Source organism: Engraulis encrasicolus, chromosome 3 (genome assembly GCF_034702125.1).
Source record: "Engraulis encrasicolus isolate BLACKSEA-1 chromosome 3, IST_EnEncr_1.0, whole genome shotgun sequence".
NCBI classification, from domain to species: domain Eukaryota; kingdom Metazoa; phylum Chordata; class Actinopteri; order Clupeiformes; family Engraulidae; genus Engraulis; species Engraulis encrasicolus.
The window spans coordinates 19,491,731-19,519,087 of NC_085859.1; the positions used below are offsets into that span (position 1 = coordinate 19,491,731).

The 27,357-nt window shown below is 42.3% G+C and overlaps 3 protein-coding genes across 3 annotated transcripts in view; 2 read left to right on the forward strand and 1 right to left on the reverse strand.

The window, feature by feature from the left end:
• Window positions 1-1,682, forward strand: part of vamp5 (vesicle-associated membrane protein 5) — a 9,406-nt gene extending 7,724 nt beyond the window's left edge. The window contains exon 3 of the mRNA XM_063194346.1: window positions 488-1,682. Coding sequence (XP_063050416.1) covers window positions 488-685 — 198 coding nt within the window. The 3' untranslated portion in view covers window positions 686-1,682. The remainder of the gene's footprint in view (window positions 1-487) is intronic.
• A 1,084-nt stretch (window positions 1,683-2,766) lies between these two features.
• Window positions 2,767-6,002, forward strand: rnf181 (ring finger protein 181). The gene is made up of 6 exons (XM_063194347.1): window positions 2,767-2,928; window positions 3,326-3,458; window positions 3,582-3,733; window positions 3,908-4,023; window positions 4,603-4,677; window positions 5,567-6,002. The coding sequence occupies exons 2-6, from the start codon at window positions 3,373-3,375 to the stop codon at window positions 5,624-5,626; spliced, it is 489 nt and encodes a 162-aa protein (XP_063050417.1). The 5' UTR covers window positions 2,767-2,928; window positions 3,326-3,372; the 3' UTR covers window positions 5,627-6,002.
• A 2,984-nt stretch (window positions 6,003-8,986) lies between these two features.
• tmem150aa (transmembrane protein 150Aa) lies at window positions 8,987-27,351 on the reverse strand. The gene is made up of 8 exons (XM_063194926.1): window positions 27,265-27,351; window positions 25,566-25,734; window positions 25,048-25,095; window positions 24,843-24,929; window positions 22,498-22,565; window positions 21,574-21,701; window positions 15,644-15,821; window positions 8,987-11,850 (listed from the first exon to the last, which is right to left on the reverse strand). Exons 2-8 carry the CDS (start codon window positions 25,628-25,630, stop codon window positions 11,537-11,539), a joined length of 888 nt encoding a protein of 295 aa, XP_063050996.1. The 5' UTR covers window positions 25,631-25,734; window positions 27,265-27,351; the 3' UTR covers window positions 8,987-11,536.
• Between the last annotated feature and the right edge of the window lie 6 nt (window positions 27,352-27,357).

The following is a 27,357-nucleotide window of genomic DNA, read 5'->3' on the forward strand; positions in this document are numbered from 1 at the left end:
TTCTCTTTCTTTGTCTTTGGCCGACATCCCACAGTACACAGCCAAGAATGATATAACATAAAATTATGTAATTTACAAACTACTGTACTCCTGTGATATGTTTTCCCTCATATCTTAGAATGAATAGCCTTGCCCAAGTGGTACCAAGTTTAATTTGTCACATTTGATTTGACACATGAACTCATAAATGTACAGTAACTCAACCCTCTTACATACAGCCACTTATGCAGAAGGCACTGTAAATGAAGCATTGTAGTGATGTGACACACATTGTAATAACAAAGGAGTTTCCAGGGGGCCCACCCACAGGGACCCCGTTTCGAGTCCGGCCGGGGTCATTTCCCAATCCTCCCCTGTCTCTCTGTCCCATTCGCTTCCTGTCGCCATCTTCGACTGTCCTGTCAAATAAAGGCATAAAAAGCCCCTAAAAAATAAAAATAAAGGAGTTTCCACCTTTGACCGTGTGATGATTGTGACTGTTTTGCAGGGCAAGGGCTTTGCCAAGACAGCAGCCAAGGTCAAGAGGAAGAAGCAGTGGGAGAACCTGAGGCTGAAAATCATCATCGGAGGCGTGATATCCGCTGTCATCATGGTCATTATTCTGGTGGCCGTTTTAAACAGTACCAGCAGCGACTCGTCAGGAAGCGAAGGACCTGCTGACGATAGTGCCACCCCAGCGCCCTGACGGGGGCTTCGCTGGCCAGGACTGGGCAAGGAAATGGGAGGACAATGGGGGAAGTGGAGGAAGACAGGAAGATATAGCTATATATAGTATATCAGGGATTCCCTCCAAAGGAAAAGGGATTGATGAAGGAGATACAGTTCAGTTCGGCCTCTGCATAGTTGGCAGGAGGTGGAGAAGGGGATTCTAAAGGTTGCTTCTGTTGTAAGAATGGAAGAGAAAAATCCGATCTGTCTGCTATACTTCCTATGCTTGCTTGGAAGGAGCTCCGCGACTTTTTGTGTAAGAGAGCGATCTGGTTGTCAGATTGAGGTGTTTGCCTGCTGGACAAGTTTGTGTAGGAAAGGTACCTGGATCTGCTGCTTTTCAGGCCATTTGTAGGTGGGAAGAGTCTTAAAGGCAGTGTACAGGCTTTGTATGAGATGCGTCGTTCCACTGCAAGTTCACCCAATTGAGTTTACAGTTCTTTGTGTTTTCATATTTCCCCACACTTTGTCAGTCACTGCCTTCCAAGCATTTAACATCTATTAATATATTACATACAACTATCATAGGACATCTAAAGATTAATTTATACCTCCGTGTTTGAATTCAGTGAAGAAAGCTGTTGAAAATGATGCAATGAGAATTGTTTCTGCCTTTCCCTACAAAGTTTTCATGATGAAGATTGTGCATTGTAGGCTACATGTCTTTTGTCTGGAACTATTTCTTTTTTTTTTTACTTTGTTTAAACTACCGTCATAACCTGAGGGAAAGGTATATCCCTGCTGCTGTTAAAACCGTCTGCTGTTTAACCTTGTCTATCATTTCTATTGACTGTTACATGTAATATTGCTGTGCCTTCACCATATAGGCATACACAGTATCAGTTTTTGCCATTTAATTGTGTTGTGAGCCTTTATATGAATATGTTGCTATATCATCATAAATATCAGCATTTCATGATGCCTGTTGTTAGCAGACGTTTGCCACAATATCAATAAAAAAACATGTGAACAAACACATCTCTTATTAAAATACTGTTGAAAAAACTGTAACGATATAGACCTACTCCAATGGGCTAAATGACATTTAGGTCTAGACCAGTGGTTCTCAACATTTTTTGAACAAACACCCCCTTGACCTTATCATGAGCATCCCAACGCCCCCTTGACCTCCCCATAAGTCTACAAATGCCCCCCCTTAGTATTGAAAAATAAAATAGACTATTGCCCCCCAATGGGACCTAAGCCCACCCCCACTCAGCTGTGTCCTTCTCAACGCTCTCTGGGGGGCTGTAGCGCCCCCGTTGAGAAACACCAGTCTAGACCTAGAGGTTTAGCCTACCGATTTCGGATTTCATGCATTATTACCAGTGATGAGAAGGCTATTAAATATAGGCCTATTAGGCCTACTAGCCTAAGAATATCATGTAGCCACAGCATAGATGTGTCCATTAGGGCAGTCATGGATAAGCTGTTAGGGTGCCAGGCTCGCAGCCCAAAGCTTGCTGGTTCCTGACCTGCCAGGTTGGTGGGGGGAGTAATTAACCAGTAGGGCCTACTCTCCCCAATCCTACTCCATGACGAAGGTATCAAGAGCATATGGTACCATCACATTGAATGACATTTATGTATGATTTTGTGCTAAATAATTTTGATTGATTGATTGATTGATTGATTGATTGATTGACTGATTGATTGATTGATTGATCCCTCTGCACTGCTCCCTGAGGGCGCTGCTTGGGGCTGTCCCCTTCGCACGGCTGAGGCACAATACATTTTTTTTTGTGTGTGTGCAGTGAGCACTGTGTGCTGTGGACTGTCGTGTGACAATGACAAAGGGAGTTTACCAGGTTGGCTTGCACTTTCTTTCATTATTTAGTATTAGTAGGTTACATTTAGTTTTACCTATGCATATTAGTAGTCTCTGTCTCTGATCATTGACCATCATCTGCAACATTGTTACAGTGATACCAGTTGTGTTGCCCTATATTAGAATAACTTTAGTGACACCTGGTGGTAGCTAAACAAAATAGCTAGTTCTAACCTTGCCCATTCACTCTCATACAAACTAGGCTAGCTACCCACAAGCTGTTGTGTGGTATCTCCGTGTGAATGATTGGCTGATTTTGTTCTGACGTAGGCCTGTGTTGATAGTTCCTAAGTTTTGATTCTGAAATGATGACAGTGCATCCATCGCGCGCATAGCATTTGATATAATTTCCCATTGGAACAACACACAGAAAGAATTAGAGTCTAATATTGGTAAGGTTTTCATAATTAGTCAGTAAAGCGTGCTACACGGGGTGCTACGTGTCTGTAAACATAAATTATGAATGTGAGCTCTCAAAAGGCTAACATCAACAACCATGCTAAGAGTATTAGCTTGCTAAGACTGACTTACTTCGAGGAACACTTGTTTTTTCCTAGTAAGCTGATTTGTTTTACTTCATTTCACTGTAGCCGTTTGATGGATTTGTTTAATGTAACGTTAGTTAACGCAACACACTGGAAGTTATCTTAACTCAGCCTTTAGAACCTAACTGAAAACCTAGGCTTACCCGGTAGTGAGGACTGCACCATCATTTTAGCTAGCTATGCTATTTCAGTTCAAGTAATGCTGGTTATGTTCTGGTAGTATGAAAACTGTTTTGGATCTTAGGAGGCGAGTGGCGCGCTCATGTTTTCATTCATGCCGATGTACCGAAGATGACTTCTTACTTCGACGAGCACGACTGTGAACCGACAGTTCCAGAGGAGCAGTACCGTCAAAATGCTCTACTTGAACTTGCCAGGTAGGCTACGATTTGGACCCGTGTTAGTAGGCCTATGGCCATTTCTCAGTACTATGTTATGTATTCCAGGATGTGTACCGACTACAGTGCATGTTCTTCTTCTATATGGTGTGTTATGAACAGATCCCTGATGCAGGGTCTGGACATCGACTCAGGGACCTTCGATGTTGATGGAACTGGGGCCGTCTGGAACTGGGAGCAGCGTCTTCCTCCTGCTGCCTCCAAAACTGTAGTGCAAAGTCTGCCGGTGGTAATCATCAGTCCGGAGCAAGCAGGTGTGTGGTTCCACGGGCCCACAGCCACCCTTAGTAATGTGACGCGCATTACCAGGTGGGATGGGAAAGTGTTAACTCTCTCTCTCTCTCTCTCTCTCTCTCTCTCTCTCTCTCTCTCTCTCTCTGTGTCTTCGTGTGTGTGTGTGTGTGTGTGTGTGTGGCCAATCTCTCCAGACAAAGGTCTGAAGTGTCCGGTGTGCTTGTTGGAGTTCGAGGAACAGGAGTCGGCCCGGGAAATGCCCTGTAAACACCTCTTCCATTCAGGGTGCATTCTGCCTTGGCTGGGCAAGGTGAGCAGGAGCACTGTGTTGTTGTTTAAAAAAAAAAAAATTCTGGGGCATTTTTGTCGTTTATTAAAATAGTGCAGTGAAGAGCTGTGGACAGGAAGTTAGTGATGAGAGAGAGAGATACGGGGAAGGGTTGGCAAAGGACCCGAGCGGGACTCAAACCTGGGCCAGTCATGTAGCAGACGAGTGTCCTATCGTTAGCTCCTCCATACCATATACATGGGGCCCCAGGTTTGAGTCTGGCCGGGGTCATCATTACCCAGCGTTGCCCCATCTCTCTCCCCAGTACTTTCCTGTCGTATCTTCACTATCCTGCCACAAAAAAGGTGCAAAAAACAACAATCATATGAAAGAAAGACTGCATTTTTCCTAGAAATTCACCTCTTTACAAAGATACTGATATGTCTATGTCAGCAGATGGTGTCAGGCTTTTCTTGTCACAATATTTATTTTGTTATGCACTGAAAAAAAGTTTATTGCTGACCATGTCACAGTCCCTGTAGGTAATAAAAATATCAGACTTGGGCATTTATTCAACTTCATATTTTTCATTCATTATGTTTTTGGTTGATGTGTCTGCAGACCAACTCCTGCCCCTTGTGTCGCTATGAGTTACCCACTGACAATCCTGACTACGAGGAGTTTAAGAAGGACAAGGTGAGTCTTGACAACGTCCAGTGACCGTTTCTCCCCTTAGCCTCTGTTGCCCTCGAGTAGTGCTCGGTTTAAATTAAGCACATGCATGGTATGGTAGCTGGCCTTGGTCCTGGAAGGCTTTGCGACCATGAGTGGTGAGATCCACTCATGCCCCTTATGTGTGTGTATAGATCAGTGGCTTTCAACCTTTTTAGAATAAACGTTCCCTGAACCTCATCATAAGTCTCCCAATGCCCCCTTGACTTCATAATAAGCCTGTCAACGCCCCCTTAGCATTAATAAATGAAATGGACTAATGCCTCCCAATATATGGGCAGTCATGGGTGAGCGGTTAGGGCGTCACACTTGCATCCCAGAGGTTGCCGGTTCGACTCCCGACCCGCCCGAGTAATCAACCAGTGCTCTCCCCCATCCTCCTCCATGACTGAGGTACCCTGAGCATGGTACCGTCCCACCGCACTGCTCCCCATGGGGTGCCACTGAGGGCTGCCCCCTTGCACGGATGAGGCATAAATGCAATTTCGTTGTGTGCAGCGGTCACTTGTGTGGAGTGCTGTGCCACAATGATAATGGGAGTTGGAGTTTGGGCTTTCACTTTCACTTTCTTTCAATAGCAACTAAGCACCAAGTCAAGGCCCGCCTCAGGTTCCCTAACTCCGCCTGGGGGGCTGTAGAGCCCCTGTTGAGAAATACCGGTTGAGTGGGAAGGAACACTGTTTTTTTATGTAAGGGGAGGAGGTGGGACAATTGTAGAAGCCTTCTTTGCACAACAGGTGAATGAACAACAAGGATTCAATCTCTGAGAAGGTGGGAGAAGAGAACATAACTGCCAATCACACTGCAGGCTTCCTCCTGAACTGCTTTAAAAACAACATTAATTGTTTTGCAGGAGAGGAGAAGACAGCGGGAACACCGATTAGAGGATCTACACGGGGCCATGTACACATAGCCTCAGCGTTCAGGAGAGACGCCCTGTTTTGCACACTCAGTTGCAGCCACGATCACTTCAGACTGTCAACGTTTTACAATAACAAAAAATCAGGACCACAAGAAACCCGGGGACATTCTTTTGAACGTGTTCTGTATGTAAATAGAAAATGATCATTGATGTTTTTGTTATGCAAATGTGTGCGATTTAATTTGTGACGTTAATTTGAAGCTCCTATGCTAAAAATTAAAAGTATGATGCAGGCTGCAGATTTAAATATATTTTCAGTATCATTGGATTTTTTTAGTTAACACAGCAACATAAAGCAAATCACACGTTGTGAATTACAAACAGTTGTAAGAAACATACCACACCAATAAAACAGTAATTTTGTTAATGCTCTGTTAATGCCCCCATTCTTACTGTACAACAATGTAAGAGCACACACTTCCATGTCACACACAACAACTTTTCTTCCAGTTTGCAATTGCAAAGAGTTAAAAAATAATAATGATTTTGTTAGATTAATATTAATGGTGTGGAAGGCTGTTTGTGGCCTCTGGGTAGCCCAAATATACTACTTCACTCATGCCTCATTCAGAATTCAATGACCTATGAATACATTGATTTCATGTTTTCCACAGTGCATGAAAAGAGCACCATTTCTATCACACACTGCAGGCTCTGTGCCACAAGGTTCACCTTTCTACATACATGGCTTGTAATTAGGAGGCTCCCTCCCCTTACCAGAGCTGTGTCTGGGATTCCCTGATTGGAGTATACTGTATGATTCATAGATGTTTTTAGTTATTGTCATGCAGATCATGAAACATGAACATGTGGTCATGTTGGTCAAGGTTTAGTCACATGATTTTTGAAACACAGATATTTATAATTCATTTCACAATGATCGGACCTGAAACTGAAATGACAACTCAAAGCCTTTTTTCAGATTCTGTTTTATTTCTTACTTGAATATAAATCTCTTGACAAAAAAGAAATCAGAAATAAAAGAAACACAAATCAGTTGTTATACAAGAAAAGAGAACACATTCAGTCATTGTTATCATACTAATGACATTTTGCGTTTGAGTCTAAATTCACCCACTCTTATTCAAATTTAACACGTAAAAATATTCCAGTGTCTTTTTTACGATTTAAAAAAGACTTACAAACAGTGGAACAGATAGAAATGCAACCTTTTTAATAAAAAGAAAAGCTTTCAGAGCTGGTGGCATTTTGGTGTGAACATTTCCTTTTCCACAAATGACCACATCCACCAAAATCATTACAATTAACATACGGTATACACTTGAGTCAAATCAGAAGTCATAAGCATGGGACCCAAAGTTTGATGCTTTAAATGCACTGTATAAGAACATTTGGTTGAATGAAAAAAAAAAAAACGGAGTACAGATAATGTGACCTTGCAACATGAAGAAAAAAAGATGGAGCACTGGAGTCCTTGCGATTAAAATGATTTCATCCTTGTGCCAGTAGTTTTGCTCAGTGGTATGGGCTCTTGGCAACAAAAGCAGCTCAAAGGATGATGACCTGATAAAAAGGGTGCTTAAGCATAGACATGGATGGTATGACATGAACTGTTAGTTGTAACATGGGACATGAAATCATCTGCCTTGATGCAGTAATAGGCAGCGATGGATGTAGTAGGCAATTTGGTGGATCGATGCATTGGCCAAACTGTGCTGCCCTACAAAGACAAAGTGCAGTAACTACGGCAACATTGAACCAGAGAAAAATGCCTTCGAAGTCTTGGTATCAGGTTGGATATTGTAGTGACTGAGAATTAGACAATTAGCAATATTTCTAAAACGGGACATATTTGGACCATAAGGCCATATCACAAGATAAAGGAGGTGTTCTGAATACCATTTTCAGTACAAACTAAATTTTGACAAAATACACTATGTAGTTACTGCACTTTGCCTTTGTAGGGCAGTGTGGCGTCCTACAGCCATAGCGGTAAAGCTCTTCAGGGGGGATTCCTAGAACACGGCTAAGTGATGAGCCTGGCTCAGTTAAATAACAGAAAGCGATCAGTCACTAGGTAACCTACAGGCATCATTTAGTTGGGAAAATTGAGGATTCCTTGTGCCTTTACTTCTAGCTGATTTACCACAAGATCCTATGTCCTCGATTGTATGTACTGTATAAGATCCAGGTTAACTTGACCTGTTTTTTTTACCCCCTTAAATCCAACCACCTTTTTGGAACCCCCCTCTGAACCGAACAGTTAGATAGAGCTGACCTTTTTCAATTAATAATTTTGTTAAGTCGGCATCAGCTAAGACCACCATCTTCAAGGACATCACAAAATACAGTGGAATCTTCAAGTATGAAAGAAGAACTGAAACAAATACATTGGGAGTGCATTGTGACCACAAATGAAAAGGAGAAGTTATTTAAAAAATAACTTAAGCACCCTTGAAACAGCATAATAAAACACAGGCATGATCTTCATGATATTGTGGTGCTTTGTGCACATCACGTCAACACAAAAACAGATATGGCGCATGACATACTCTATATATGTTTCTTGCATACAGAGGCAAACAGCACACAGAGAATATTATTTATAATATGAACCTATGTTAAAATATTTACACAAAAAATATAAAGGACATGACCACTAGCATGTTGGAAATCCCATGGGGTAAAAACAACAAAATTAAAACAGTTTGACACTTATATTGCAACCTATAGGTGATTGGTAGTGATCACTTAGGCCATTCTAGTAAATGGATTGTAACGTCTTTTTTTGCTGGTAAACGACATTGTGAAATGTCTGAAGCAAGATAATCCCTCTGGCTACAGTGCAATAACCCTCAAGACAATCTGGCAATACACAATAAAACCCCTGGAAGTTTTACAGCCTGGGTCAAAACAAAGGGTCAGCTTCTCCAACAAAGATCCGGGGTGTACTCCAAGAACCTTTCTCGGTAGTAAAACAAGTGAAGTTAACCTTGAGGTAGTGGCAAATCATCTAAAAGAAGAGCAAGGAGTCTTAATTTTCTTAACCGAACGACACCAGTGGGCTATCTATTAGCAGGTTTACCACTTCCTGTTGGTTACCGTAGCCAGGTTTATCATTTAAAGGGACACTGTGCAGGAAATGGTCAAAAAAGGTACTGCAACGAGGCTGCTCATTGAAACTGGGCTGCCTATTGCCAAATTTGATCTTCACATGAAAGATTACTTAGTAATAAATACATATTTTCTAGTATGGTCCAAGTACAGTCGTTTTTGCAGCTAAAAATGGCGGACCATGTAGAAGATCCCCCTTTTTATGTATGAAAAGTGCAATTTTTCCAGTCATAATGAATACTTAGAATTTGATGGTTGTGGTAAGTATTCATGAAAAATGTAACATTAGTGAATGGGCAGCATGAATTCTGGAAATAAACAACTAAAAATCTCACACAGTGTCCCTTTAACCATGTTTGTGGAATACCCCCCAGGTTCTAGTCCTAGACTAGGTGAGAACTTCAGTGAAGAGCTCCACTGGCAACAAAAAAAAACACCATTAGTGTAAATAGGCTCAATCCATGAATAAGGAAAAACCTGTCTAATCGAGTAGAACATGCACAGCCTGGTCTTTCAGAGTATGCTACGGCAGTCAAATATACGTGTATACCTCTTTCAAAAGCAAGTCAGCAGTCAGAGGTAGCTAATGTCAAAGTAAATTTGTAAATGCTTCTGGGGTGGAGTTCCATCCAGCCAGTGGTTGTACACCAGACAAGAGAAAATGGATCACCATGTTGCTGCAGATGAACTTGAGTACTACTCAGGAGGAGCATAGGCTCAGTTGAAGACCTCGGCTTAGAGAGATTCTGCTCATGGTGCTCAGTGTGACATGGTGAAAACCAATGATTGTTATTACATGTTTACAGTCACTGGTCAAACAAATGACAACAATAAAACCACTACAGTGGGATTGGCAGTTGTTGTTGTAGTTTACATCAGTGCCCACCAGGGGCCGCCACCATCAGAACAAAAAGGAAGTTATGGCTTTGCAGGTGCAGGTAACGTAAAGCAAACACCACCTGAGGGACAATCAGAAACTAACATGGGACCATCATGGTGGTTGATGTATTTTGGAATCTGACATAAGACCATCAGCAGAGGCTCACTAAGCAACACTAAGGTCATCGGAGCCTAAGTGGCACCTTCAAAGAGTTGTATTTAAAAAAAAAAAAAAAAAAAAGTAAGGCTCCCAGGAGCCAGCCCAGGTACACCTAAAGAAAAACAACAATCAGCACATCAGACATCGAAAGGTACAGCGTGGAGTGGACATTCTATTGTGGCACCTTCAGTTGACATCGGCCACGAGTGTAGACCAGGCAAATCTGCTACATGATCCAGCAAAGCGAAGGCAGTTTAAAAAGGTTCTGTTGTGTCCAGTAAAAGTTACAGCACTGTGGTGCTACCCCCTTTGCTAGCAACAACAACAGGCAGGAATAAAAACTTGGCCGTATTTGAGGAAAACAAAGAAAAAAACAACAACAAAAAAAGTAAAATGCCCTCTTTCTATGATGACAATGAGCCAAACAGAACACAGAACCTAATCATAGCACAGGAAAAAAAAAGAAAGATGCAAATTCACAAACTCGCCAGAGTCACAATCACATCTCAAATGGAGGCATTGTTTTGAGCATGGCATCACGGATGAAAACACTTTGTGACAAACCGTGCTAACATGCAATCATGTTATATAGAACTATTCACGAGCCAACATCAGATGATGCTTCCTGACTAACATATGCTGACAATATTTTATGACCGGTATGTGTTTGACAATGGGATAATTGCTGCAATTTAACTGTAATGACAAAACCTCATTGTGTTTGTGGTCACAGTTATACTACTGAAAAGTTGCCCTTTGTGTCTTTGAAATGAAATTGGGAAAAAAAGAGGTCTCAACTAACACTTATCGAACAAAATTGTCATTACAATCCTAGATTTCCTCCCCTATCAAACAACTAGAGGCATTCGATAAAATTGTCAAACTATACTTTGATTACAAAGAACAAAAAAAGAAAGGAAAATATTAATTTTGTTTGTGTGCAAAATTAATCAGCTTTGCCAAAGTGAGAAAGGACTGCCAGCATCCTGAACAACACGGAGCCTGACAAAGTCCCGTCAAATCCACCATCTTAGGGCCTTTCAAAAAAGTGACCGAGACACACCTGTCAAGTCTCCTCGGACCTCCCTCACGAGGTAAACAGCAATAATCATACGTGAAACAACTAGCAAGTGTGTGAACATATTTTTTTGTAAAATTTCTGGCAATTACATTTGCGAACACACAACATTCTTCTCAAGAGCACTTCTAAAAACAAAAAAAGGCTTGAGATTGAGGGACACCAGGACGGCTTAAAATAACACAAGATACACACACACATTCACACACACACACAAACGGAAACACGCATATCAAATATCCCTCAATCCCTGTGCATCAATCAATTATCTTCCCTCCAGCCTCAATGCCGCCCTCCTTCTTTCCTTTCCTCCTCATCCCCCCTGCCTCCTTGTCCACTTCCTCTAAGCAGCACCACAGGAGTCACCTCCACTGGAGCGGTGGTGTATGTTCCAAGTGACACGTGACTCAGGATGCGCTGGGTTGGGTTATGTGGGCGAACGTATCAGAGGGTACGGTAGGGAGGAGGAGGAGGACGAGAGAGGGAGACAGAGAGAGAAAGATAGAGAGAGAGTTGGGTGGAAATGGGCAAAGGAGGGCAGCCAGGAGTGGGCAGGGGGAGAGGGGGGGAGAGGGAGAGAGAGAGAGAGAGAGAGAGAGAGAGAGAGAGAGAGAGAGAGAGAGGGAGAGAGACCTCAAAAACATAGCAATGTTTTTAGGTGTGCAGTGGAGGGCAGGAGAGGGTGGTCAGGAGAGAGAATAGAGGCCTACTACAACATGGCGATGTTCTCCGGTGTGCAGTTGAGGTGGGTGGAGGTGCTGCTGCCGCCGGGGGACTTGAGGCCCTTGGCCCCCCCGCCGCCACCACCCAGCCCCCCCAGACGCTCGCCACCGCCCAGGATCATGCTGCTGGAGCTCTGGTGGCAGCCGCGCTGCAAGCCCGCCATCATGGTCTCGCTGGTGACCGTGCCGAACTCGTAGGTGAAGGTGCCGTAGAAGACCAGGATGACCACAGTGAAGACCCACTCGCAGATGGCGGCCGCATGCTGCAGCACGAAGCTCTCGTGGACGAAGAACGCACCGCCTTGGAGGGGACACTGGTTAAGGACCAAGCGGTTTATATATATACTGTGTCAATCACTAGATAATTAACATTTCAATTAGACTGCCCCTCCTTGGAGGGGGCACAAGTTAAGGACAAAGACACCCTTTCATACTGTATTGAGTTAACAATTAATTAGGTAATTAATAACATAGGTAATACGTTAGATAACTTAGGTACGTAATTTGCTGATGGTTGCCATGGGCAGCAGCATGAAGCTTGCGTGGATGAAGAACGTGTCACCTGATTATACACCAAGTGGTTTATACAGTATCAATCAATAGATAATTACTTTTCAGTTACACTTGATTCTATCTAATAGTAGCTGGTCTCTCATGGACGAAGAATGCGCCGCATTTGACAGGGCACAGGTTAAGGAAAAAAAACACCCTTTATAACTATGTTAAACTAGGTAAAAGCTGGGCAACCATGTCCTAATGGCTAGGGGACAAATAATGTACTGCCTGGAGTGGGGTACTGGTTTATTGTCGCTAGATATTGTCGATTCAATAAGCACTAAGTTAGTTAAGCTTGTTTCTAGCTTGTGGACAAAGAACGTGCCGCTATGTGGGGGTACTGGTTAAGGACAAAAACACATAAAATACATAATATTTTATAATAACACATAAAGAGGACCAAACTGCCACACCACAAGTCACACCACAACTTGTTCGAATCCACGTCTACTTTTCCCCCAGTCCAATCACCATGTATTCTACACACGACGGTCACGTCCAAATCAAGTCTCTCAAGCGCATAGCATCTCAATCAGAGTCAAGTCGCAAGTCATTCCCAAATTTGCAAAGTCAAGTCTGAAAACATCAAGTCTCAAGTGTGACTGAAGTCCACATCTCTAAGTAACCAGCTCAAGTGTCCACCTAGGAATACTAGCTGGGTAACTATGGCCTAATGACTAGGGGATGAAGAATGCACTGCTTGGTGACGGGGCCCCTGGTTAAGGACAACAACATGCTATACAGGCTACAAGTCGCTATGGGCCTCCCCGGGAGGCAAATTTTGTAACAAATTTACATAGACAGTGTCAAAATGACAACAAGCTAGGGATAAAAGATAACATGTCTACCAACAGTACTCAACAAGGTAGATACATTTTTCAATATTGCATCGTGTCACAATTCTGCAATTTTTAAACTTTTGGCCTATCAAGGGCCCCCATGGCTACATCCATATCTAGCCTGTGCATCAAATGAATTGAATCCAGCCTTCTTTACACGTTCTATTCACCCTGAACATTTTAGCAAAGCTGTTAGTCATGTTGTAATGGCCCTATGCCACTAAACCAGTTCAGTAATATTCGAATAAAAGCAGCACACAATAGAAGTTTGCCTGGATTTAAAAAAAACAAAAACAAAAAACAGAAGCCAGAACACTGTTTACGACGTTCACAGATGAGCAAATACAATCAACAGCAACAGAAATACTTTGTGCATCCCAAACTGCACTCAACTGCAGTCGAACATGAAAGAGCGGTACAAATAGAGTGTCTCCATTACGGCGGGATAACGGCACAATTGAGCAGAAATATGCAATAAACTGTCAACATTAGGGCTGCTGGAATTGGAAATGTGTAAACGTGTGGGGTGCGCAATGAGCCTGGGGATGCTCCAGATTTCACCTAGTGCAGCAGAATATATGAGAGAGAGAGAGAGAGAGAGAGAGAGAGAGAGAGAGAGAGAGAGAGAGAGAGAGAGAGAGAGAGAGAGAGAGAGAGGGAGAGAGAGAGAGAGAGAGAGCAAGCAAGCATCCTTTTTTTGATGCCAGCTCATCGTTTATGGCTGCTTCAGGAGTTGACAGCTGCTCTCTGGGGCTTGGAGCCTAGAGCTCATGTTTTATTTACCCCACCGCCATGTGAATTATCCATCTGGACTCACACAACAAGCAGCCACAGTGCTGCTCGTGCTCAAGAGGACCACAGCCACCCCTGCCAAGGCCACGGTAGGGCACTGGGTTACTACGCCGGCGACCTGGGTTTGATTCTGGCCTGGGTCATTTGCCGATCCTTCCCCATCTCTCATCTCATTTCCTGTCTCTCCTCAACTCTGTCAGAAATAAAGGTATAAAAAGCCCAACAAAATGTTTAAAAAATAGGACCACAGCCAACAGTGGCCCAACCACTTATTACCCATCAAACCCTGGGGCGATTGAAAAGAATTTATAAAGATTACACCTGAGAAAGGGAACCACCCAGCCCACAATAATGACACAATAGGTGGAAAGAAAAACACTGTCAATTACTGTTTTTACAAAGAACACGCCAGGTGATTGACAGAGTGCGTGTATGAGTGAAGACTGTGACAAGAGCCCTAACTTGTTTTTCAGCTCACATAACAAGAGGAACTAACCAATCTATTGAAGCAGAGGTGCAAAGCCAACAATGTGCTGTGCTCTTTGGTTATTAGATCAAAGGTAGCAACCAGCGGCAACACAATGGACTGCACTAAAAACAAAATGGGATTAGAAAATGAGTAGAAGATACAAAATGGTGGCATTACTCTGATACTCTTCTATGGTTGGATATAAACACCGTTCAGCACGACCCCTTTTGCATCATTCAGAGCCGGCTCGCGGCTGCCCGAGAAGACAGAAGGCATCGGGTTTCCAGTTCTATATTAGTCTATCAAAGTCAAAGCACTCCCTTGTCTAATCCTCCTGGAGGGCACCTGGCCTATTGTATTTCGCCTACCAACTCAAGGTCTGCTGTGTCGCTGCCGCCGCCGCCGCAGAGCATTCAGAACATTCTGAGTGGAAGTGTGCGAGGAGGAGTGCAACCATGCAAAGCCTGTTTACAGACACAAGTCATGGGGTGTACGGCTGGTCTGGACAGCTTGTTTAGCGATAACCACGGGGTCTGATGCCTATCAGTGCAAGCGAAGAAGCACATAGAGGGCTTATTCTTCTCTCACATGCTCCACACATTATCTCCTGTGAGAATTGTATTTATTTATTAATTTTCACTTTTTGCCTGCAGTGAAAGGCACGTCCAGAGGGAGAGAGAGAGAGAGAGAGAGAGAGAGAGAGAGAGAGAGAGAGAGAGAGAGAGAGAGAGAGAGAGAGAGAGAGAGAGAGAGAGAGAGAGAGAGAGAGAGAGAGACAGAGTCAGACGCTGCCTTTACACACAGCTCCCCCTCTGCATAACGTCATGCATCAGCGCTACATCATGCCCTCAATAAACAATGAGTTAGCATAGATATATAGGACATCTGCACTAAGTATACAGCGGAGCGTTCACTCCTCAATGTGGCAGGAGAGAGAACAGAGAGGAGGAATATGAGCATGCATGGCAGCCAAGGGAACAAGTGAATGACTGGGCTGAGGTCAGAGATTCTGTAAGTATATAAAGATATGCCATTGTTGCTATGGGCACCTAACATGACCAGGTTCTGGTCTGCCTAAAGGGGCGTGTCATAATGCTCCTAGCATTGAATAGAACAGTCCTTAGGTCTGCCTAGGTCTGCCTAAAGGGGGATTTCCCCCCCCCCATCCCCCATGCAATAATAGAGCCCGTAAACAATGAGCCAATGGAACCTCTCTCTCTCTACTCTCTCTGCTGAGGTCTTGCCGATTTGAGATACCTGTGACACTGAACTACCTAGGTGTGATTGGGCCATTTTAACAGGCTATTATTAGCTAGGTCATCTCGACAAAGCATCCTGTCTTGATCGAACACATGAAAATAGGTAAGAGAAGGAAATGGAGAGACGGTGACCGAAAGAGAGAACGAGTGCGTGAGAGAGCAAAAATGGTAAAAGGATACTGAGGACGAGTGAAATGAGCGCACCGATGGTGAGGCCGACCCGCACATGTGCCATCCAGTAGTCGAGGGCAGTGAGCGCCACTCGGTAGGTCAGCAGACACTGGAGGCAGACAAACACCATGCCCGCCGGGAACGCCACGCCAGCCCCGACATAGTGGAGCGTCTTGGCATGATCAACCTGGAAGAGGACATAAGCAGTAGATACATGCCCCAGTTCAATTATGAATATAATACAATATAATACAATATGTCATTATTAGCATGATCAACCTGAAAAAGTACATAAGCAGAAGATATATGTCGATGTCAGAGTTAAAAGAGAGATTGGTGACATGATCAACCTGAAAACGTACATCAGATACTTGTCAGAATTAAAACAGTGATTCAGGTAGCATGATCAACCTGGAAAAGCACATAGATAGTAGACAAATGTATGAATTAAAAATAGAGGTAGGTGGTATAATCCTCCCGAAATAGTACATAATATATAGTAGTACACACACTACACACAAAACCGAATTAAAAGAAAGATTGAAGGGTTGCCATTGATATTGGATCAGTGTAATTAAATAATAATTTTTAATAATAATAATAATAATAATTGTATTTGTATAGCACTGTGTCATACAAGGCATGTAACTCAAAGTGCTTAACAAATGGGAAAATACATTGTTAGAGATAGATTTAAAAGGAGAGGTATAGAGGAGAGGCAGAAAAAGCAGGAAGGCAGAGGAAGAAGAGATAGACAGAGAATGTAGAGTCATAAGGTCAACGTAGGTTAGGACCAGGATTCTTAGATGTGTAAGGTCCATAGTGGCTGGGCCTATCATAAGTCATAGATAGTCACACAGAGATTGGGCGCTCAGGTGCGGCCCCTGGTGGCATCAGGGGTGAGGAAAAACTCCCTTTCGCTTGATTCATAGTTTGTGAGGGGGAAAAAAAGCTCAGTGAGGTCTGAGAAAAAAGACCCCCTGTAGTCAGGAAGAAACCTCAGGCAGAGACCAGCGGCCACCTAGGGGAGCCCCCTGCCAGGGCTGGATTGCGAGTAGTAAGGGCGCTGCGGCGGCTGGGACACTATGACGCCTTGGCAGCTAGGAGTTGGCAAGGATGAAGAGGTGGGTGGCTGCGGCGGCTGGGACACTATGACGCCTTGGCAGCTAGGAGTTGGCAAGGATGAAGAGGTGGGTCTTCAGCTGCTTCTTAAAGGAGTCGACGGAGGTGGCTGATCGGATCTCGATGGGGAGGGCGTTCCATCTCTTGGGCGCATAGCAGGCAAACGCGGCGTCGCCGATCTTCTTCTGCGGGGGGGTGGGGGTCCTTAGCAGCTTGGCATCAGTGGACCTGAGAGCTCGAGCAGGGGCATAAAAAGAGAGCATGTCTGAGATATAGCTAGGGGCAAGTCCATTTAATGCTTTAAATACTGTGAGCAGAATCTTAAAGTCGATTCTGTATGAGACAGGTAACCAGTGCAGGTCTGCCAAGACAGGAGAGATGTGCTCTCTCATTCTGGTTCTTGTTAGTATTCTTGCCGCAGAATTTTGAATGAGTTGCAATTTGTCAATTAAATGATTAATGGTACACTGTGTAGTTAAACTCCAAGGTGGTTAGGTAAGGATGATGGGCATCTGTCGCGTAATGGTGAAGGGAGGTGGACTAAGAATCAGAGGGTTACTGGATCAAATCTCACCCTGACCTGTAAGAAGAATATGCACCCCTACTACGCCATCAGGGACAGTAACTGATACCCTGTAATAACAGAGAGTCACTTTGGATAACCCCGTCAGCTAACTGTAAAGTAATAATCTAATAATAAATACACAAGTTAAGATTACACAACATACCTCACAAACTCATCAAACAAACACCTTAGAGGTGAGCAGGAGCGTAGCAGCACATTTTGGGCCCTATGTTCAATCAGCTCCAAAGAACCCCCCCAGCATATATATCTTCATCAATCGGACTGTGTATGGGCCCCCCTATATACATGGGGCCCTGGTAACACTTTACCCCCCTGAACGACACCCCTGGAGGTTAAGGGAAAAGACGTACTACAAGCATATGACACAAGCACAGCCTAAAACCACAAAAAATAATTGGATTGTTGTAATTGGGATGACTGACAGCCAAGTTGACAAATTAAATCCCCCAACCACTGCCTAATAGTCTGTGGATGTGATGAGGTCTTCCATGGTCATAAATATTGATTTTCCAGAAATGTGGGCAACAAATGAGTTGTAGTAAATAATGAATAGACCGACTTAGGATATAATACGGGGGGTATCTTGGCCCAGTATGTTAAATTTGAACTATTTAGGAAAGTCAATATCTCAGCTCAGTCATGGGAACATGGTTATTGAGTTATCGAACATGGTTATTGAGGTGTCAGGTATGTCACTTTTTGACAGTCATCAGTCCTTTGCATGCCTTCTCCCAAGCCCCTGCTTCATATCACCTCGTCTTCACAGGGATAGAAATGGCCACTGGGATAAAAAGTCCAATCAGAAAAAATACAGTATATCTGTCCAGAACAATTACAACCCATCTTTTGTTAAACAACCGCCACTACTGCTGATGAAAATGTGGTTAGTATTTTGGAGTGAAAAATCCCTTTCCTTTCCTATAAGATTACTGCATGGATTCTATGTACCAAACATGATATATGGAACAAAATACCCTGCAGTGCCATACAAAATATCAATGCTTGAAAATAATACTGATGCTTTGGTCAGCCTTTGGTTCTGCTGTGCTGTCGTGTTTGCTCTGTGCTGATGCAGACACCCACATCAGTGGTTCTCAACATTTTCCCATCATTCCCCCCTTCGGAGGGTCTGGATGAATCCGAGCCCCCCCCTCCAAGCAACAGCAGTACTCGTGCAGACTGACTTTACGATCGCTGCGCTGCGCAGAATTGAAGGAAAGGTGACTGGTGACATAAAAAAGAGGGATGTGTTTTCATTTCCTTTGCTATTCAAATGTATGACAATTTATAATATAATGTTGGTGAGGGCTTAAAATCTATTGCTTATTGGAGAGACAGGAAATAATTTCCTTGGGGGGAAGAAAAACAAAATCAGATGTCACACGCCCTCCCTGCGATGCCTCCGTGCCCCCCAGGGGGTCTTGAGCCCCACTTTGAGAAACATTGACCTACAGTAATGGTAGTGCTAACCCAGATGACAAATATGAAGAATGTGAGGGGGTGAGTGCCGGAAGGCTAGCCTCCCTTTTAAAGGGATGCTACTTCCTTATGTTCTGACTTTGACCAGCTCTTGGGAGCAAGGAAAGTGTAGTCAATCAATACAGAAGAGACATTAAGGGCGGAGGTTGCACTCCACACAAAAACGTTCCCCATAATAGCGGAGAAGAGTAAAGAGAGTCAAGAGAATGCACAGCAATGGGATGGGTGAAAATATGATGAAAACTATGTAGGTCAAAGTATTGTGCTAATAAAACAAAATAAAATTGCATTAACTCTATTCAGACTTGGCTTTTTTGGAATTCCTGGGCCTGGGGGGGGGGCTCTTTTGACCCCCCCCCCGTCATAACTCATGAACGGAATACGGTATGATCACCAAACTTTAGGGGGATGATCTATGCACATCTAGGAATGACATATTTTTTGTGTCATTATCTGCTATTATGATGTCATTATCTGATTATAATGCCCAAAATCTCGCCATAATGTATTTTCCATCAAATTTAGGTCATGCACTTACATTTTTATGATTATATGCTTCAGACCACTTAAAGGCTCACAAAGTTGTCTGATGTTAATGGAAATAACCAAAAAATATGAAAACATATGTCACAAAATGGCGTCATAGATATGGTAAAGTGGCTTCAGTTTCTTATAACATTGCACCAAGTCCTCAACAACAGGATACATCATTACCAAATTTGCAGGGCATGATATACATGACACACTTAATCAATGAGATATAAAAAGAATGAATGAAATTGAGGAGAAATGTGTGTTGGTAAAGATAAAGCCCGCTGCAATTATATATGTGGCGATGTCATCAAATTAGCATACATTTGCAAATTAATGATAATTAATGAAGCTGACATTAGATTAGGTATGTTAGGTAGGTAATTCGTGCTAATGTAATGTTATAACTATACAATAAGTAGTAAGGTAAGCGTACCCATTAAGCCCATGTACCCTTTAAGCCCACTTTCAACTTTGAGGTCAATTTAAAGAAAGGGAAAAGGTGAATTTTGTTGTTCATCACCCTATCCAATTAAAGGGTTTAGTAACTGACAAAATGTTTTTTATTGCAAACAAATCACATTTTTTATCGTCGAGTTATCCCCGTCCAAGTGAACCCAGTCTCAGGACTACTGACAAGAAGTTGCCTCAAAACTTTGCCGTTTTGGGACATGTCAGAAATCATAGAATTTCAGCTAGTTTAAGTAAAATATTTTGAAAATACTTTCATATTTAGTGAACTAAGAGGTAAATGTAATGATTTATATACATGCAGTGTTTTACTAAATTATAGCATTTCCCTTCAAATGGAAAGATGTGTTTTATGAGCGAGCAAACGCCGATATTCTCTTGATACAACCACACACCATCTTTATCTTACTCTACCGTAAGACTTAAGGTGGTTAGGTATGAATTCTAAGCATATTCCAGTTTGTTTGGCATTGATCTTTAAAGAAATGCATCATGAAATGTTTTTGTGGAGTTGATTATTTCCATAAAATAGCTTTTTGTATAGGCGGGCTTAATGGGTACAAGGTGGGCTTAAATGGTACACCCCATTGAAATGCATGCAAGTTGGCATGCATGCTAATGAAAAATGCCTTTGAGGGACATTAAAAGTGCTGTACAATCTGAAGTAGTAGGTCAAAAAGGTGTAATGTAATGAACTAACAATAATCAATAAGAAAAAATAAATGTCTCTGTTTGGATGAAGAATTTTATGAAGTATATGAAGTAAGAGATGCTGTAATGTTTAATTAGGTTTTATGCATTATTTTTTTAGCAAATCTTACATTTTGGAAGAATATTTTGATCTGAAACCATTTATACCATGTAGGCTACACTGTTTAAACTCAACTCACACACCTCACCAGGTATTTTGATAGAGAAATAACAAGTGGGCTTAAATGGTACCAAAGGTACCATTTAAGCCCATTCAGACTTTTCACTTTTCTCGTAAAAAATCTTCATATTGTACTTTAAAATATTCATCAATTCAGTGATAAACATTGAGAAGAGAGGTAAATCTTACTTACTATTTAAGAAATCATTTCACAAAAAAATTGTGTGAAGATGATTGAAAAATAAAGAAATTTAGATTTTGGTGGGCTTAAAGGGTACGCTTACCTTATGTGATAAGAAAGGAACAATAATGAGACTTTGATCAGTGATTTCGGTCAGACATACCCGTCAGAAAACCGTTGCAAATGGCAACGATAAAAATGATAAACCTAATCTTTCGGTACTAAACTGTAGCCAACTAAATTTTAGGAAAAGTCACATAGTTTCGTAGTCATAGCTTAAGTTGTTAAGGAATTATACGACATCAAAGTTGGTGCGGGCACTTTTAGCCCCTCCCCCCTTCCCCAGTCTGGATAGGGTTAATTGTGAACTATAACAAAGTATGGGTATTCACTTATTTCACTGGCAAAATCATGGATCATGGTTTGTGTGTTTGTGATTGAATAAAAAACATGCATGTTGTTGATTCCTCTTCATAGTTAGGCCCATATATACCTGCATTAGTTACATTACGTACATATTTCTGTACCTATGTAGCCCCCAACATGTATTCATGTACAACCATGCATTTATGTAAAGACATTAGTTGGAATGTCTACATTCCACACGTATCTGTAACTGTCTCACACGTACGATATGTTTGTGCCTGTAGATGAAAAAGCATTCAGCGATAGATAAAAAAGAGGGAAGTGTGACAGACCTGGAAGTTCCCCACCATGACTAAGCCGACAGCATTGCCGAAGCCGGCCGCCAGCCCGCCAGTGTTCAACCAGCAGCTGTGGCCATGCTCGATCACCTGAGCATAGCGCAAAAGGCACACCATCACCACTACCAGGAGAGAAGAGAAGAGAAGAGAAGAGAAGAGAAGAGAAGAGAAGAGAAGAGAAGAGAAGAGAAGAGAAGAAAAGAAAAGAAAAGAAAAGAAAAGAGAAGAGAAGAGAAGAGAAGAGAAGAGAAGAGAAGAGAAGAGAAGAAAGGAGAAGAACAGAGAAGAGAAGTGTTGAAGAAGACTGAGTTGACAAGGCTGAGATTTCAATTCTTTAGTTTCACTGGACATGCAAATGAAATGAGACAGTTCTCACTGTTGTGAGAGAGTGGTCCTCACACTGGGTATAAGCTTAAAAAAACATATACTTACTTTATTATTTAACAAACGGCAACATTTCAATCCAGTAGTGGGATCTTCCCGTTGCCGTTTGTTAAAATAGTAAAGCATTTCTTTTTGGAGCTTGAACTTAGTGTGCGGGCCACTCTGTCACGCTATGTGCTGCAATTGTCTTGCACCTGGACTAGTGTTTTTGTAGATGTGCGTACCGTAACTTTCAAACACATTTCTCACTGTGTACACATGTTTACATGAATATTTTCACAGTTTCTGGGTGGTTCCACTGTTTACTATACGCCGACACCAGTGTTGTTGAGTCAGAGCATGCAGAATAAACTAGTGGGACGAGTATCTAAAGAGATGTGACTGCGGTACACCGCACAAGAAGTTGGTTCCAAGTCCATTGTTCAAGTGCATGCAAGTGTCACGACGAGAATGCCTGTGAAATCCACTCATTGTCCTTGCTTGATGTCTAAGTCTTAGCATGTGTGGACTGACTACAGTAGAATCACGCCTTACCCATGAACGCTCCGACGTTGCCAATCAAACTGAATAGGCAGCTTTCTGGAGGGAAGGACCCACATTTACTGTTGGAATGCAAGAGCACAGAGGAGCAAGGGCAAAGGTTAATCAGAGTGTTAAATATAACTTTTAACATACTACATACAGCTCCAGGCCTTTTTATTAGAATACCATGAAAAAGTTTATTTATTTCCATAATTCCATCAATAATGTTAAACTGTCATGGATTGTAGATTCATGGCCCAGTTTTTTAACTATTCCAATCATTATTTTTTTTCTTTTTATATACGTTGGCCTTCCAGCTCAAAAAAACCATGAATTGGGGAATTCGCATTATTAGAATATTGTTATAAAATCACTTTTTTCTTCATCAAAATTCGGGTCACATTAAATCAGTTGAAATTTGGTACTTTCTACATAACATGCAATGGTCAATACTTGGTTATATCCTTGATGCTTTGCTGTCAGCTGTTCTTGTTTGTTGACCTGGTACCCCACACTTCACTCTTCAATATACCCTGTAGATTTCCATGCCACGTTTTGCCGCTAACTCACCAGTTTAATTCTAAATAACCAGAAATGAAACCCCATTGAAAATGAATGGGGTTTTATTTCTGTTGAGTTAGAATTAAACTGGTGAGTTAACACCAAAACGTGGCATGGAAATCTTCGGGTATATTGAAGAGGGAAGTGTGGGGCACCAGGTCAACAAACAAGAACAGCTTACAGCAAAGCATCAAGGATATCTGGGCTTCCATAACTCCCATGCACTGTTTTTGCCATTGACTTCAATGTTAAACGCATCATGGCCATTATGAAGACAGAGAATGTCCTAACCAAGTATTGACCATTGCATGTTATGTAGAAAGTATCAAATTTCAACTGATTTAATGTGACCCGAATTTTGATGAAGAAAAATTAGATTTTATAACAATATTCTAATAATGCGAATTCCCCAATTCATGGGTTTTTTGAGCTGGAAGGCCAACGTATATAAAAAGAAAAAAAAATAATGATTGGAATAGTTAAAAAACTGGGCCATGAATCTACAATCCATTACAGTTTAACATTATTGATGGAATTATGGAAATAAATCAACTTTTTCATGGTATTCTAATAAAAAGGCCTGGAGCTGTAATATCTACTTTAAGCTGTGGCTTAACCCGTTCAGACATGGTCCCTGTTAAAAATGTGCTGTTAGCAGAATAGCAATGACAAGGTTGTAATGTATTACTTAAAAGCCCCGTGTAACATCGTAGTATTGTAGGACTGTGGTATAAAGTCTTATCAAGGCTATTACAGCGTTCCAGCATTATGGGACTACAGGTGGTTCAATGGTGGCTTGAAGGGGGTGGAGTTGGTCTTCAGACCAGTTGGTTGCATGGCTATGACTGAATACAACAGAACTTTGGTGTACAACACATGCATCGAATCCCAATAAGCAATAAGAAGAAGGTATATCCCAAAAAACTTCAACTATGGCTGAGGTGCCTTTTTGCAAGGCACCTAACACCAGATTGCTCCAGGGACTGTAACCTTTACCATGTAGTAACTGGAAGTCGCTTTGGATTTTTTTATTTCCTTCCATGGTGTATGCTCAGACACAAATGTTAGTGCTAACAACAGTTGCAGGAAATAGAAATGCACTGCATCTCTCATTGAATTCTGATGGCTGAACATCAAATGGTCCAAGATGGATAGAAGTTTCATTTAATGGAGGCATAACATCCAGTTGTAAGATCTAGTTGAATTCTGTTTGCTTTACACCAACACTGCTTTAAACGCACAATGCACCAGACTATTAGGACTGGTTTGTTTTAGCAAAACAAAGATAAAGACTGGTGTAAGACACAGCATTTCTCTCTAGGGAAGAGTGTGTCCGGAAAACAAGTACTTAGTATATGGGACTTAGAAAAAGGTTCAGTGAGCTGGTGATCTCAGTAGCTGCCGTACTTGAATAACGTGTTAGATGTGAAATTCAAAACTCACGCCAACACGCACAATTTAGCTAAACGGCACAGCTGAAAGCATGAATGTTACATCATAAGGAAATTTGTGGGCAAAAGTGTCAAGTCATTTAATGTATGATCATGGCTTAACAATAGCACCTTGGTACTAGACGGAAGGCGGAAGTGAATGTCTAGTGACTCAGCCACAGTACCCAGTGAGCAAAAAGGGTGATATCAAGCCCTGTTCGTGATAGCATAACAATACAGCAAACAGCATGAGGAACAATACAAGGAAATCAGGTGAGAGGTCACTGAATAACCACAGACACGTAATGAGAAACAATCCAAAACAAGTGTGTGCAGAACATAATATGTTGTTATATGATCATTTACCTGATAAGAGGAATATCCTGAATAGTGCAGCACGTCTTTGGAAAGCCTGGCTTGGAGGGCTCCTCTGTACAAGTCACGTTGTACGACCTTGCAAAAATGCAACAATGGCAAGTTATGGTAACTAGAGATAAGTGGCACTGTAAAAGGTAACATTTCACTGTTCAGTGACAAGGACAGGTGTGGAAATAAGACATTTTACACATACCAGTTTTCCACTGGGCAAACATGGTGGTTCATGACAGCCATGGCATAGCTGCAGAGACAGAAAAAGAAGGAAAATGTTTATAAATGTGTAATGTACGTATATGGACAGTATACGTGTATATAAGCATGTCTTTCGCAACAACATCCATATCTCTTTTGCAGTAACACACAAATGTTCATGACATCCATAACATAGCTGCAAAACACAAAAACAGATTCAATTTATAGGATACTTTAGACATGGAGAATTTACATAAACACGACTTTCCCAGCAACATCAATACTCCCTTCCCAGCAACACAACGAATTCAAGAAATAACCCAGTGATGTAGTTTATCCATCCCTATGGCGATGGTGAATGAAAGGCATAGAGGGCATTCATAAACGTAGCTGCGGTCAGCATCTAGCAACTCCACCGCCTTACACGCTGGGGGAGTATCATGTTACGTGGGAAGAGCACTTAAACTCCTATTTTGCTTTCTTTTCTTTTCTTCCCCCCTTTCTCTCTGAGGCACTCACACTATCCATATTCCAGTGATGGAGAAGGCAGACAGGCTGACAGGCAGAACGATCCAGGCAGTCATCAGGCTGGCAGTGGGGCCGCTTCATCCAGAGCATGAGGGAGCAGGGAGGCTGGAGGGCAGCAGACGGGGGGCAAGAGCGGAGGGAAGGGGCCAGGCAGGGCAGGCTAGAGGACGGGGAGAAGACGGGCGTTAAGGATGACATGATGAGGAGAGGGCTGGATGGAGGGGTGGATATGAGAGAGGGAGGAGGAGGAAGATGAGCAGGAGGAGGAGGAAAGGAAGAGTGCTAGCTCTGCTTGGTCCATAGCACTGTTTTTCCTGTTGGACTGCATAACATAAAAGGTAATATCATGAGATCACTGCTGACATAACAGCGATGTGTGAATAAGCATATTAGTGAGCTTCAAATGCCTGATCACCAGGCTTATGAGAAAAGAAAGCTCAAAACAATTTTCAACACTTTGGGAGAAAAATACAGTGGGCCTATGCAACATTTTCCCTTCGAATCCATACATTCATAAGCTAGGGCATAAGTTAGGGTTAGTTGCTCTTACTTATGTAACTATGAATGGTAATACAACAAAATATTTTAAATCTATACTAGAATTTACTTGTATGTAGGCTAATCTTCATTCCTAGTATTTAACTTGCAGACTGAGGATGGAAGGCTGCGGGACATTTGGGTCATAACGCTTAGTATACTTATCCCTAGTAGGCCTACAGAAACCAGCATTGGAAAACAGTATTGATCCTGGTCTACATATCGCAGAGCTTAAAGCTTTGTGGAAGGGGATATTGTCTTGTGACCAGCTTTCTTTCCCTCCCCATCAGTTCTAACAGTCCATCATCATGGCAATGGAAAGAGGAAATGAGGGGCTATTTTCTCCTGCAGGAAAAAAAGGCTGACGGTGGACTAAATTGTTTTCTGATATATTTACAGAAGGCTGGAGAGGGGTGAAGAATGGGCAGAGAGAGAGAGAGAGAGAGAGAGAGAGAGAGAGAGAGAGAGAGAGAGAGAGAGAGAGAGAGAGATCCTGCTGACATGATGACATAACCACACTTACGTTTCTATATGTACACTCTCCAATGCGGCATCTCTATGGCACCTGCCACACGTTTAATGTGTATTCTTTGTTATTACACTGTAATACCACGACATGGGGCTCCTGGATCCCCACACAATGACATCACACATGCTGCTGATGGACTCAACCCAACACTCAGCATGCAGATAGTAAATGCATGCAAAACGGGCGAAAATAAAGGTTTGTGCCCGAACACGTCGCTAAACGATATTTCCGCCGTTCAAAAGGTTTTAGGGAAACTCAACAGCTGCAAGAAAGTTAGCATAGGATGTCCTCAGACGGTGGCTAGCTGAGTTGTTAAAGACTGTCTTGAAGTGGATAACATTGTATGCGAGCCTCTTGTGACTAATAAACACTGGGACATCAAGGGAACACATCTGAACACATTTACAACAAGGTGGTTGCAAATCATTGCCGTTGTTTACTAGCAAACAAATACTGCCGCTGCAAGACTAACTAGCTTGCTAATTACCTGGCAAGCAGTTGGTGGTGTGAATACCTTTAGCTCATACGCACGAATAGAAAACGATTGTATGCGTCTCATTTTCGCAGGAAACAACATGCAGATTAGATATCGGTCTTAGACGATACGAAACAAAGAGCACATACCCGTAATCTTGCAATGACTTCCTTCAAATCACTGCGGTCTTGGTGTCGCTTTAATATATTTGCGCTTCCCCTTGTTTCGGGAGGCCCGTTCCG